Below are 12,978 nucleotides of genomic sequence, written 5' to 3' on the forward strand. Positions count from 1 at the left end.
TTTGTGAACCCAGGTAAGTATGTTGTCATCATACTTACATTAAATAATAGTTCCCAGTTGTAAATCTTTAGTGATAGAGATTTTGATTGAGGTGTATGACAGTTAAGTAAATCTCAAAAATCACAGAAGCTGACTATTGTCATTCTGACTGGTGATTATTTTAACCTATGTGACTAATTTAATCCTTTTAGTCAGACTGTCTAGTGTATACTCTAAACTACTTACCGTATGTTTTTTTGAAGGAATCAAGACATGATAAAGAAAAAACAGAAAAGAAAGAAAAACGAGACAGTGCTGGAGGGAAAGAAGAGAAGAAACAATATCCTTTTACGTGACAACGTTAAAGGAAGGATACAGAAAAGTAGCTTCCTTTTTATTATATGTAGTGATAAATATATATATGTATATTTTTCCTTAATGCTGAATCTACTCATAAATCTTCAGACAAGCACAGATAATGAAGAATATTCTAGTCAAGGTAAAAATCTTTATGGTTTACCTTGTTTGACTTGATAGCTCCTAAGGCTCCTATTGACTGGTAAAGGATATACAAACAAAACAGCTTTGAGCGTGAAAGGGCTGAAACTACAGTTTTAAAAAATTCCGTGCTAGAGAAATAGCTAAATAGCTTTCCCTGTCATTAGTATAGAGATTGAATAGATGCTCAAACTCATTTGGCCCCCAAAAAACGGGGTCAGGTGGGATGGGGTGGTTGACGGTGTTGGGTGCAGTTGCATGTTTGGCACTTCTTCCAAGAACAGTTGCCATACAAAAACAAGGGTGAATCACTGATCCTGGTAGTCCTGCTAGTCTACTTCTTGATTAAGAAGATCTTTGCCTAATGTGTTAGAAACTTATTTTTTTTAATCCTCTTTCATTTTATCTGTACAGAGAGCAGTAACTATTAAACCAAATTGCTTTATGCTCAGTTCTTCATCTCCACTTAATCTTTGTTATTTGATCAGATCTGAGGAGGAATAACATTTTCAGTTCTTTGGGAAGTAAACTGCCCCCATTGAATGTAAAATTTGTTCACTTTTAATCTTTCTGCATAGACCAGTGGGTGACCAGTGTGTTTATGTTGGGTAAATCTGAAAATAGTTACTATTCAAAACTATTGAATATAACTTCTCTCTTTGTTTCCAGTTTGTCCAAGTGCTCTATAATTCCTGTTTGTTCTCTATTTAGAAGCGATGAATTGTTTCTACTTCATTTCTCCTTGTGTTCTCATTGACTGCTCGAGAACCTACAAACAAAACTTCACATAATTTTTAAATTCACTTGCATATCTTTTGCTGTTTGAGCTATTTGCTTTCTCAGAGTAATAATGTTCTGATTAAAGAACAATGTATAAGGCAGGTAGAGATTTTTCTTATTAAACAAACTGATATGATTACAGAGGGAGGGAAGACAACGTTTCTAGATGTACAGGTCTGTCTTTGTCTCAGATTTTGAAGAAAGATTACTGAGGCTGAAAACTTATTTTGTTTTCATGATGGTATTAGCTGGTCTAGAAAGCTACCTTTTATGAAAGCTTTGTAGTGAATTCTATTTAAAAAGTAAGCTGGGGAGATCTCTGAGAGGGCTGAAATAGTAGAACAGGCTGCTCAGAGAGGTATGGGGTTGTCAGCTTGGAGGGTATTCAAAACCTGAATGATGAAGTCCCCTGCAGGAGAACTACAGCTGTGCTTTGCTTGGGTCTTAAAAATAAAACACCACAACAAACAAAACCCAAAATCAAAACAGTTCAGAGCAGAAGTTGTGCAAGGATGGCAAATGAGTTGCTTTAGACATGGAAATATAATGTTACAGGAAAGCTGCTTTCTCTTCCACAATATGCAGCTTTAGTAGGGGAAGAATCTTCCTGAAATCTTCTGATTGTCTAGAAGTGTCTTCTGAACTTGGCTCCACAGTTGGATTGTTGCCTCAAAAAGGGATTGGAGGGATAGATTATTTGGAAAAAGGATCCTGATCATTTGACATTCCTCTGCAACTAAGCCAACGGCAAATGTGTGGAGGTGGTTTTGGGTAACAAAGTTTGCACCGATACCGTACACTCTTTGGAGGGGATCTCAGACATAGTCATTTCCTTGAAACGTTGTTTTTTGTTGTTGTGTTTATAAAAAAAAAAGGGGGGGGGGGGGGGGCTTCTTGGCAGATGAAGAGATGAAGTTCACTACTGAGGACTTGCAGCTTCTTCAATAGAAATGTGAAGTTTTATCTTGTCCAGCAGTTCAGTGTAAAGGGAGGATTGTAGTTAATTAAAAGCACAAGTGTTTTTTTAATTATTCATGACTTAAACAAATGCTTAGGTGAATGCAATTGCACATTGAAATTCACATCAAGCATGCAGTGGGCTAGCCTGGAGCATCTGGTGGAAAATACTGACAATACACTGTAATTTGTATAGTGAAGTATGAAAAAACGCTCTTTGTAGCAACATGGTTATGGAATCTAATCTCCTGCTCCTGTTTGTTAAATCTCTTATAATATTCTGCCACATGTGGAACTTCTGATTGACTACATTTATTTCGTCTAATTTAGATACAGTAACATTTTGAGGAGGTTGTACTTCTAAAACAGTTTTCACCTTGACAGATGACTACTTGTTTCTTATTTGTGTCTTTAATTAGTATTTACACTGTATTCAGTATTTACAATGCAATGCTTATATTAACATAGTTCTTCTTATGGAATAAACTGGAGTCAGGAAATAAATGTCTGAAAATTGTTTTATTTTCTCCCTCATTCTTTGAATTGTGAATGGAACAAAATGTGAGATAGGTATTGATTTAAACAGCATCTAACTCCAATTTTGTGTGCCTTCGTTGCAGGTGAGATTAAAATGGGAAGATATCCAGCTGTGACCAGAAATGTATTTTCCAGAGTATAGATTGCACAGGAACTTGTGAATGAAGAGGACCCATCTGCATCTCCTTAAATTATTCAGTTCTCTGCTTTATTTCCCCATGCTGAAGATTTAATTGTTGAGTTGTACATTACTGTATTTTAACTTGTTGCTTAGTTTCTTACACATTTATTTTCAGTACCTGGCTGAAAGTGTTACCTATTCCATATTTTAGCACAATGTGCTGCAAACAAACAGTTGCCATAGTGCAAATGTTCAAGGTTTCAAGTTTTCAAGGTTTCAAGTTTTCAAGGTTTCAAGTGTAGAGTTCCACTTTAGGTTGTCTAAAATACTGCCTGAGTTTAGTAATTCTTTCAATCTGAAATGCATTCTTTTAGATGTTTGAAAACCACAAATAAACAGTTATTGAACCTTTTTGAATTTACCTCATTTAAATTCAGTTTTTATTTATTACTTGGCCTGGTTTTAGTATCTGTGACTAAAACAAATGAACTAAGTGGGAGCACTGTTTTCATGCAATGCTTAGGGATTATTTGTATATTATGTGTACAACGTTGACTTCTTTAAAAAGAAACAAAGAATGAACCCTATCCCCTCCATCTCAACCTAAACCTGTGCTCAGTTGTCCCTTGCCACGCCTTTTGTCATGCTGTTTTTAGATTAATTGGAAATGCTCTCTTCAAAACTGAAATTAAATTTCAATTACAGCTACAGGAGCTTTTTATTGCTGAACTTTAGTCTGAAAAGTTTCACAATGACATTTTTTTTTAAAAAAAAAACAAAAACGAAAAAAAAACAAACCAAAACAAAAAAAAAAAAACAAAACAAAAAAACATTTTTTTATCTGCTGAATTCTACCAGTGTAACCTTTTTTCTAAATAAACAATAGTTTTCTCAATGGGTCGTAAATTATTGTGTGTGTGGTCGCTTTATTGCTTTATGTACTCTTAAGAAAATTTGATATTGGAGTTAGAATTGTGGGAGGGTGTTTTCTGCCTTAGCTTGCAAGTCTCTTGTACTTGCTGGCTGATCATGTTGAAAGAGTTAATTACATAGTATGTCAACAAGCCAAACATATCTGCCTACTGTAAAATGACAATGTGTTAAGCTTCTGCAGTGCTTTCAGGAAGCTCAAGATTTGCTTTTGTGCCTTCAGTCAAGTTTGTATCTTTCTCTTGAGATGTTTGTCCGTGATCCAAAGCTCATTAAAATCTTTGCTCTTGTATTCTTTTCTAGATTTCCTGATCTAGTCCAAGTATACTGACTTAAAAATGTGTTAGTTTAGTTTCAGCGGTTTAGTTTAATGCCCAACAAAAAAAAGAAGGGGGGGATGTTGCCAGACTTCTGACATAGCATGGTAGACCTACTCAATGATGCCACTCAGATTTTCACCTGGGTAAGAACTCTTCACGTCTGGAAGTCTTCAACTTTGTATTCATAACTATTTTTTTTGTTCCCTGAGGCTGTGGATTTTTCTTAAGTAAAAATGATCAATAGCTTGTTTAAACTAGGAAAATGTGGGTAAATATCAAATTGTATTCTTTGGAGAAAAGGTAATTCCAATGTCTTTCCCAAATGCATTGCTCACTATTTAAAGTTTAAAAAGGTGTAACTGGAAGCTGAGCTTTTTTTGGCTTGGGCACAGCAGTTTAAATACCTGATGAATGTGTATTCATTGACAAGCAGGAACTGCTGTTACAGCTAGATTCTTGGTAAACTTTGGAGGTGGTACGTCAATTTTACTTATTTTTACAGCAGATTCTCTCATGGGACTGACAAACTGAATGCACTTGTGTTTGCAGGAGCACTGTGATACAGCTTTCTGTAAACCCTAGGAAAGTCCTCCTTTGCTTCTGTAGTCAGTAGCTATGGTAGAACATGTTCTGCTGCCCTCCGGTCACCACTTCACCTTTTGGTGACACTTAAACGTCAAGTCAGTTAACTGGAATACCACACTGCACTAAGTAGTTCCTCTTCAGCCTTTATACTTACTGTATCTTCTGTCCCCTTTTAAAATTCTGCTTCTTGTCCATTTGATAAGGATCTGCTGTCTTTTCAAAGTCTTTGCAATAAAGATGTGTTGGTTGTGGAGGAGAGGATCTGGTGTTAGTGGGAGATATTCAACAGGACTGAATTATTTGCAGGACCATGAAACCTGACGGTCTTTGTCCTCATGTAACTTCTGAAGATGATGAGTGGAAGCATCATGAGCTATCACAGTTGCTGCGCAAAGGATGGAGTGAATTTTCCTCCTATTTTTGAAAGGCCTATTTAAATTTGAGTATTTTTAAAAGATGTAGCTATGCCAGTTTAAGACCACTTTCTTAGAGGAGGTCTGGAAACGAAGTAGCTTGTAAGATTTAAGTGTTATAAAGAGGTGATCTTGACAAGACTGAAATTCCTCACAGGCACAGCTTCCTCTGGGCCTGATACATCCCCTTGACAACTGTATCAATTGTATTGACAGTCCTCTATGGATTTCATAAGGAGTATCTCCTCATTCTTATGATCTCTAATAAAAGGATAAGGATGATCACATTTTTTAAGAGCTCTTAAGAGCATGTTTGGATTGACAAGCAGAAGATGTATTTGTGGGACTGCTGTGGTTTGTATTACTGCCAGGCATGCTTCATATTGATCTCTGCCTTAATTCTGCTTACCTTTGCTAAGCAGTGTGTTTATGGCAGCAATGATTCTTATAACTGCTTCTGTTGGCCCTGTCCTCTGACAAAGAGGTTCCTTGATGCTTATTACTGAAAGTGATACAAAACAACTGAAGCTTATGCAGGGAAATGAATCCTTGCTGAACAGCCTTGGAAGACAGTTTGCTCACAGGAAGTGTATGTAAGTCAGCTCTGTCAGAGTAAACTACTTTTAATGATTTGTCTGAGAGCCATGCTTAATAGAATTAAATGCTCAATACTCTGACCTGTTATATTAAAAGCTCATAAGGAAATATGCATGATATTAACTTGCCATTTTAAATGATTAAAGTTTTCTTCCTGTAAGCTGTGGTCAAATGCAGTTCTTTATATGACATGTCACACATGTAGTGTTTTTTTTCCCGTCCTGCTCTCCCCCTTGTCCAAAAAAATCATATGTAGCTACATGAAAGAGTATTTAGAGCTCTAATTTCTGAGAGACATTTCTTGTTCAAGGAACTACATCGAATTGTGTTTGATTACAGACAGGATTATGTCTGTGTGCCTTCAATAGCAGATCAAGTGGAGGCAGGAGGTTTGTGTTGTCTTGAGAGGCCAAGTTTCTGTGAAGTTCTGTCAGGGTGGTTCAGAATTTGCTTATATTGACAATTTGAAAGTAGTAAGAGGTATAAGGTACATCCTGTGCTAAAATAATACTATGTTTAACAGCATTGAGCCCAATAAAACTGCAATGTGAGTTAGTTGCTTTAACTGGTGAGCAACTCTTGCTGATCCTACCCCCCATTCTGACAGAATCCTGCACATGTGGTCCTTGGTTGTTGGTGACCATTATGTTACTAAATACTTTCAGCAAATCATTAGTGTAACCTACTTTTCCCTTTCCTGAACCAAAGCATGCATTAACCTCTGTGAAGAGTGATTGCTACTGTTCTGTGTTTCACATATTGAAGCTCCACCACGAGGGGACCGGCAAGCATGTGCCCTGCTGCTTCCCTTTTGTGCAGCTGGCCCAAGCCACTGCAAGGTGGGCTGCGAGCTCCCGTGCCGCTGTTGCACTTCAGGCTCGTTGCACAGCAGTGGTCACTGCTCCTGACCTTTTAAAACAGGAAGAACATTTGCTCTTTCTTCTTTAGTTCACAAAATGTGGCACACGCTGGGGGAAAATGTTACACTGGCAACATAAATACCTTTAAAATAGCTGCAAAATAGTAATTTTCCCCTTCTAGATTTTTTTTTTTTTTTTTTTTTTTTTATTTTTTTTTTTTCTTCCAGTTTAAGTATCTGTGCCTGAAGTGCTGAGCCTGGGTGTTTTCAGAGGTGATGAGGAGCTGGGATTTCCATGCTGGAGTGCCTGCTGCTGTTGATACTAAAGCAGATAGGAGTGAGGGGACACTGAGTATGTGCCTGCTTCAAACCACTGCTTTGCAAGGAGTTGTAACCTAGACAGATTTTTTTTTTTTTAATTGCAAACGAAGATTTTGGCCTACAGGCACTGTCCACAAAGCAAATTAGTTTGTTTTATTCCTGAGAGTGTATAGAAGCACACTTTTTGCATTGATTTAACATTAACAAAAACAAACCTATAGCTAACAGAATATTTGCTGACTGCAATGGTAGAAACCTCACCTTGCAAAAAATATTAATACTATTAAACCCAGGAGCTTACTTTTCTTTTAAATACTGCCCTTTTTTTTTTTTTTTTTTTTTTTTTTTTTTTTATAAAAAATCATAGAACTTGAATCAAATGTGGTGCATCCCGGGTGTTCTGTGAAGGTCAGTTAGAGTCTTCAGTCACCTGGGATGTGGGACAGGCAGGTGTCATCTTTGTGGCTCTACTAGAAAGCAAAGATTAAGAAATTGAAGTGCTTATAGACATCTTCAGTTAAAATTTAGTGATTAGAATTGTCCTTATTAACTAGAAGTTATTTCGAAAAGAATCAGCAAGATTATGAATCCTTGTCCCTTGTGCACAGAAGACACAAGCACATGGGAAAGGGAACCAGGTAAGGATTACTGGGCTAATTAGAGGTGAGGAGGAATTACTAAAAAAGAGAGTAACAGAGCTAAATAGGCACTTTTAATAGACTTATTAGGGTGATATGAAATGAAATACTTCCATCATTGTCACTCCACTCCTTGGGATGTGCACAAATTCAAACAGGATCAGGATTTGGCCTGCTGACTGTGTAGATGACACTAGCTGGGAATGCACCAGCTGTTCTGGGGAGTTTGTTGTACAGAAATGGGATTAAGGCTGTGAAGAGAAAGGTGATGCCAGGGTATGAGTGTAGTGTGGTCTTCAAGCAAAACAGGAGGCTGCCTGTCAGCTCAGGCATTTAAAGATGAATTGGAACAGTTGTTTATACTTCAAGGAACTATGTTTATCTTGGCACCTCTGGTACGTGCTGACAGCAGTGGCAGTGAAGGCTGTGGGACAACAACATTGAACCTGCCCTTGGGTGCTGAGTGCAACAAGACAGCAGCACCTAAAAGGGATGGGAACCACTGCACTTCTTGAGTGGTGCACCCTACATTGTGTCTAGAGAAAACCTGAGGAAAAACAGTCATTAATTAAGCCCAGTTTCAGTGTGGCAGGTCTGATGTGATATTTTAATTGCACTGTGCAATCCATGGTGTCTGTGAGAGGTCAGAGCTTCAGATATTTTATAATAAGCTATTTTGCTGAAGATGGCAAACTTTGCTTGTTTAAAGGGCAGGAGAATATTAAATGAATACCATTTATATTTATTCGCCTCAACTCAAAAATGTGGCTCTTACATTAATTGTGTAGGTTTTTGGTAATTAGCCTGCTCGGCCCATATTTGGAATTCAAAACCAATATTTGCTAAGAGCTTTGCATGACATTAAAATACAATCCCAGCATTTACACAACGCTCATCTTGCCCTTCCAGCTTCAGCCCTGGTCTGTGTGTTGTTGAGGCAGGGTGGGTGCAGTGACTTGGTGGAAGGGTGCTGAGAACCTGATCAGGACAGCTCCCCCTGCCCCAAGGCCCTACTCCCCCGCGAGCTGCCCCCCTTGGGCTATGAGCTGGGTGAGGAACCCCAGGGGCTGTGCTTTGGGGGCTATGTGGCCTCGTGAGCAGTGCTTCCCACTCTGGCTGGCCACTGAATGTCAGTGTTGCTCCAAACAACTGCAGTGACCGTGTGCAGGCAAAGCCTCTCAGTTTCCTCAGTGTTCGTGATGTGGTGGCAGGGATCTGTCCCTGTCCCTCACTCATGCTTGGGGCATTGAACCCAAACTTGTCACTGCTGGTGAGCACAGAGCAGGCACTGGCTGTGTAATAAAATCCTTGTTTTTCTACTGTTTACAGCATACCCAGCACTGTCCATGTGCTCATTAATTGGTCAATTACTTGATTTATATGCTAAACGTTATCTACTGCACCAGTCATTACCAGCACCGTGCCTGGGGTTTGCATCACGTGTTTAAAAGCTTTATGTGCTCTACCTGGGCCTGCCTTTGAGGCCACAGGTGCTAGTGTAGGTCTCAGTGCACACCTAGCCATGTACAACCTTCAGGGGCCCCTGCTGTGGCTTATATTTTCTGGGCCTCTCTCAGAACTTTTTCCCTTTGCTTGGTTAACACTGCTGACTTCAGCTCCTCGTGAGGAAACCAGAATGAGGTAAAACCTGACCCTGCAGCAAAGCAAATGGCAGTTGTCCCCTGGGGCAGGCCAGGTGCCACAGCTCAGCTGCCTCATGGCACAGCTGTATTCCCAGCCTCAGCGGTTGCTACAGCTTGGTCCTGGGTCACTGTGGGTATCCCCACTGCCACAGCCCCTTCCTCAGCTGGCAGCCACATGCTCCCTGCACCTTAGGTCTACTGCCCTGGCCCCTTTGCCCCTCCAGGCCTAACTTCAGAAATGGCCACAGACCCTCCATCATTTGGAGGTCTTGGCCTCCAAATTCATCCTGTCATCCTGAAACCCTGTACTCTAGTGGTGTTTAATGAAATGCAGTGTTGGTGTTGGGGGATTTTGGATGTTGGAGGGGTCCCAGGAGGGGTCCCACTGTGGTGTGAGACACCAGTGAATGGCAAAAAGCGGCTCCAGCCACCCCTGGGCCAGGGGTGGCAGTGGCTGTGGGTGATTTTTCCCCTGTAGTGGTTGTGGCTGTCCCATGTTCTCAATTAATAGCGCTTTGAAATTTTTAGTATCTATGAAAACATTATATCTGTACTTAAATCCCTCAGTTTAAATGAAAAGAGCTATCATTGCCCAGAGCTTGTTTATGTATTGCTGCCTGCAAAACAGACTCAATTTTCCAGACTGAGATGATGAATATGAACACCAAAGAATTTTTGTAATTTTATTTTAATAACCATTTATTATTTTTATTTTAAAAAACATGAACAATAACTGTTTTAAAAAAAAGAATTTGCAGTGCTCTGCACCCACCCCTGGCAGGGTAGCTGTGCACTCTTATAGCACTGCGAGGTTTGTGTAGTGCTGAAGGAACACAGTGTGGCCATTACACAGGCTGGGGCACCAGCCTGCCCCCACCCCAAGCTCCATCTCCACTGCTGCATGTTGACCATGCAACGTGCAGGGAAGCTCGGTCTGTGTTTGTCTCATCTACAAGTGCCAGATCCCCAGCATACAAGCTACATGAATTAGGTGTGGATTTTTTTTTTTTTTTTTTTTTTTTTTTGGTCCCATCTCCCTTGCCCCGAGCCTACAAGCTCTGAAGCAGCACTACCCACATGGGATGCTCCTTGATTTTTTTTTTTTCCCTTTCCTTGGCCTGATCCCGCACTCTCAGCCATCCCCATGAGTTTTTGCTCAACCTCAGGGCTCTTACAGCTGAGCCATATGGGAGTGCTCTGATGGAGCCCCACACACACAGCAGCATCACCCTGGGGCTCCTGCAGGGAACACGGACTGGTTGGTGCCACCGTTGGTTTGGTTCATCACTGCTGGCCCAGTTCTGCCCCTTCCCGTGCTCCCACCCTTCCTGCCTGCTGCCTGTTGCACCCTGCCAGAATCACGCCAAGAAAAAACAGTTCATTTTTAGGGTGCCAATCCCCACATTCTTATTTCCCGGAAGCATCGTGCCCCAAAGCCTTTTCCCAAACAAAATAATTGTTGGTCCTAAACAAAAAAAGAGACAGACTTGCCTGGCCACAGTGGTGCCCATAGACAGGCAGTGCCTCTCCTTGGGGGAAAACATCAGCAAGCTCTTTTTTTTTTTTTTTTTTTTCTTTACAGTTTTATTTACAAAATGTATTAAAACTCTTTGTACAACACCTCATTAAAATGAGGCTCAGTAATTGATGCCCACACATGCAGTTTATGCTTTTACAGCCATTAGTTTGCTTGGCAATTTTTCTGCTCGCTGAAGTGCAGTTTCAACAACCAAAAATAGGAACTTAAATTACACACACACACACACGAAAAAAGGAGCAAAGAAAAGAAAAGAAGAGAAAAAAGAAAAAGGAAAAAACACAAGAGACCCCAAGGTAAAACAAAGGAAAAGAATATATCGAACCAGGTCATTGTGAGACTCCTGCTGAACTTCCAATAACTTGAAGTTGGTAGCTGGGATTTGTAAGCAATTAACACGTTTTGTTTTAGCTTTACATGCAAGTTTAAAAAATATTGAACCATTTACCAAACTCCTTTCACTGGTCTGAAGCCTCCACTCTTTAAAAATTGATTTGATAAACATACATTTTTATACAGCTTTTAAGAAAAATGTTTGTTTTAAATACAACTTATAACTGCACAGCTTTAGTTCGCCCTTGCTGGGAATGTGATTGCATTCAGAATTTGAAAAAAAATCAGTTTCATGAAAAAAAACTAAACGAAACCAAACATTTTTTTTTGTTTTGTTCAATAGCTTGTTAAAAACTTGAATAATAAATTATTCTCTGATGAGCTTTTAAAATGATTTTATATTGCATTTTGTTGGAAATACTTATTTTTAGCAAGACTTTGCCCATATAGTATTTTTTTTTTCTTTTAAATTCTGTTAAAAGTTCACCTCTATCATCAGCAAACTAAACGCCTAAGGGACTGGTTTAAATGAGCTTCTTTTTCATTGTATGTTACTGATGAAACAAAACCCTACAGTAAACTACAGAAAATACATATTGTCGTATTAGAGGTAATTAGTATGCAGATATTTCATTGAACGTTTCCCATGTGATTGACAATATGTTTAAAGTGTTTTTTTTTTTTTTTTTTTTGTCTTTTTTTTTTAAATTTTTAAAGATGACGTTACGCAGTTTCCAGGCAGAGGGTCGAGGCTGAAAGGCTGCTGCGGCTGTCTGCGAGGCGGAAGTGGGTACTAGCCAGCCCCACAGCGTGCGCTGGGCTGCAGGAGGGGACGGGGGCATCCTCCTCCCAGCAGCCACAGAGCCAGAGCTGGCAGGAGCTGCTATAATCTACCAGTGCTAGCAGTAGTCATGTTAGGTCGCTGAATAATACTTGGGAACTGCGGCTCTAATTGGAGTTACTACCCTCTTCCCATACTTCGGTTTTAAAAAGACAACTGTTGAGAAGCATTAGCTGAGCACAGTGCTAGTTTTGAGAAAATTGGTGTGAACCAAAAGCAGGCCTGGGAAAAACTAACCTGCGCTTCTCTTGCTTCATTGCTTGATATTAAACATTGAATTAAAATGCAAATGCGCAGCAAGAAAAGAGATATATGATCTGAAACTAAAGAGCAAGTAGCTTTTTTTTTTTTTTTTTTTTTTTAAAGCCACCCATTTTAATAAAGCACCTGTAGGTATGCCTGATGATAGAAAAAAAAAAAAAGGGGAATACAATATTTTCTGCCTGCACTTAGCTACCTTGTCAAGAAAATTAATTTACTGATCTGGAAGCAAGACATGCAGTTCCACAGATTACTTTCTTTTGGATTTACAGATTCACAGTCAGTGACCTTAATTGTTTTTAATACACATATTCTTTTCTTCAGGTGTTATTCACTGATATACAGAATTGCTCAAATTAGCTAGAGAGTTTAAAGTGGCTCGAAAAAATAAACTATTAATCACACCACCAGTAAGTAAATACTTCAACCACGTTGCCATCAGCCCAGGAAGCAGCACCAGGCCAGGCCATGCATGCACAGCAGGGTCTGAGGCTGGGCGTCAGGAAGAGTTTCAGAACTGGATGTGGTCGGGTGGCTGATGGCACCAGCTGCGGTTTGCTTTCAGGACATGAGTTCAGTTACTGTGCAGTGGTATCAAAGAATGGCTTTTGTTGCACTGATTTTTTTTACAAGGTATTTTTTTCCATATATTAATGTCTTATTACCAGTCCTTTTCCTTTTCCTTTTCCTTTTCCTTTTCCTTTTCCTTTTCCTTTCCTTTCCTTTCCTTTCCTTTCCTTTCCTTTCCTTTCCTTTCCTTTCCTTTCCTTTCCTTTCCTTTCCTTCCTTTCCTTTCCTTTCCTTTCCTTTCCTTTCCTTTCCTTTCCT

At 39.5% G+C, this 12,978-nt stretch overlaps 1 protein-coding gene across 1 annotated transcript in view; it reads left to right on the forward strand.

The window, feature by feature from the left end:
- Positions 1 to 3,082, forward strand: part of THOC2 (THO complex 2) — a 53,566-nt gene extending 50,484 nt beyond the window's left edge. Inside the window, exons 37-39 of the mRNA XM_035323790.1 lie at positions 243 to 319; positions 431 to 478; positions 2,835 to 3,082. Of these exons, the coding sequence (XP_035179681.1) occupies positions 243 to 319; positions 431 to 458 (105 nt within the window). The 3' untranslated portion in view covers positions 459 to 478; positions 2,835 to 3,082. The remainder of the gene's footprint in view (positions 1 to 242; positions 320 to 430; positions 479 to 2,834) is intronic.
- Positions 3,083 to 12,978: the final 9,896 nt, after the last annotated feature.

This window comes from Oxyura jamaicensis, chromosome 4, assembly GCF_011077185.1.
Source record: "Oxyura jamaicensis isolate SHBP4307 breed ruddy duck chromosome 4, BPBGC_Ojam_1.0, whole genome shotgun sequence".
In the NCBI taxonomy this organism is placed as follows: Eukaryota; Metazoa; Chordata; class Aves; order Anseriformes; family Anatidae; genus Oxyura; species Oxyura jamaicensis.